Genomic DNA, 854 nt, shown 5'->3' on the forward strand with positions numbered 1-854 from the left:
GGGATAGCTGGGTCATATGGCAGATCTATCTGCAACTGTTTCAGGAATCTCCATACCATTTCATTTGGAAATAATTTTAAAGTTGCAAGAATAAAAGAATCCCCTACACCCTTTACCCAGATTCACCGTTTGTCAATAATTATATTTTGAATACATTATGAAATTTGTCACATGGGAGGGCAGTATTTGTAACCGTTGATGCTTTGGGGCCTGGCGAGAGGTGTGGGCTGGAGTCACAGACGGTCTTTGCAGAGGGAGCTGTCATCTCTCAAATGCTTCTTCCTCCTCTTTCTTCAGAAAATCCTGAGCGAGCAGCCCTGTACTTTGTCTCTGGCGTGTGCATCGGGCTGGTGCTGACCCTGGCTGCCTTGGTGATGAGGATCTCTTGCCACACAGACTGCCGGAGGCATCCCCGCAAGAAGTTCCTGCAGAATCGAGAGAGCAGCTGCAGCAGTGACAGCAGCGACAGCGAGGAGGGCAGCTCAGACACCGCNCAATAATTATATTTTGAATACATTATGAAATTTGTCACATGGGAGGGCAGTATTTGTAACCATTGATGCTTTGGGGCCTGGTGAGAGGTGTGGGCTGGAGTCACAGACGGTCTTTGCAGAGGGAGCTGTCATCTCTCAAATGCTTCTTCCTCCTCTTCCTTCAGAAAATCCTGAGCGAGCAGCCCTGTACTTTGTCTCTGGCGTGTGCATCGGACTGGTGCTGACCCTGGCTGCCTTGGTGATGAGGATCTCTTGCCACACAGACTGCCGGAGGCATCCCCGCAAGAAGTTCCTGCAGGATCGAGAGAGCAGCTGCAGCAGTGACAGCAGCGACAGCGAGGAGGGCAGCTCAGACACCGC

The 854-nt window shown here is 51.0% G+C and overlaps 2 protein-coding genes across 2 annotated transcripts in view; both read left to right on the forward strand.

Annotated features, from left to right (window-relative positions):
• The window catches only part of LOC103605376 (protein eva-1 homolog A-like), a 20685-nt gene extending 20185 nt beyond the window's left edge, over window positions 1-500 (forward strand). The window contains exon 3 of the mRNA XM_008589944.1: window positions 298-500. Coding sequence (XP_008588166.1) covers window positions 298-500 — 203 coding nt within the window. The remainder of the gene's footprint in view (window positions 1-297) is intronic.
• A 59-nt stretch (window positions 501-559) lies between these two features.
• The window catches only part of LOC103605377 (protein eva-1 homolog A-like), a 2383-nt gene continuing 2088 nt past the window's right edge, over window positions 560-854 (forward strand). Inside the window, exons 1-2 of the mRNA XM_008589945.1 lie at window positions 560-581; window positions 659-814. Coding sequence (XP_008588167.1) covers window positions 560-581; window positions 659-814 — 178 coding nt within the window. The remainder of the gene's footprint in view (window positions 582-658; window positions 815-854) is intronic.

Source organism: Galeopterus variegatus, unplaced genomic scaffold, assembly GCF_000696425.1.
Source record: "Galeopterus variegatus unplaced genomic scaffold, G_variegatus-3.0.2 Scaffold5773, whole genome shotgun sequence".
Taxonomy (NCBI): domain Eukaryota; kingdom Metazoa; phylum Chordata; class Mammalia; order Dermoptera; family Cynocephalidae; genus Galeopterus; species Galeopterus variegatus.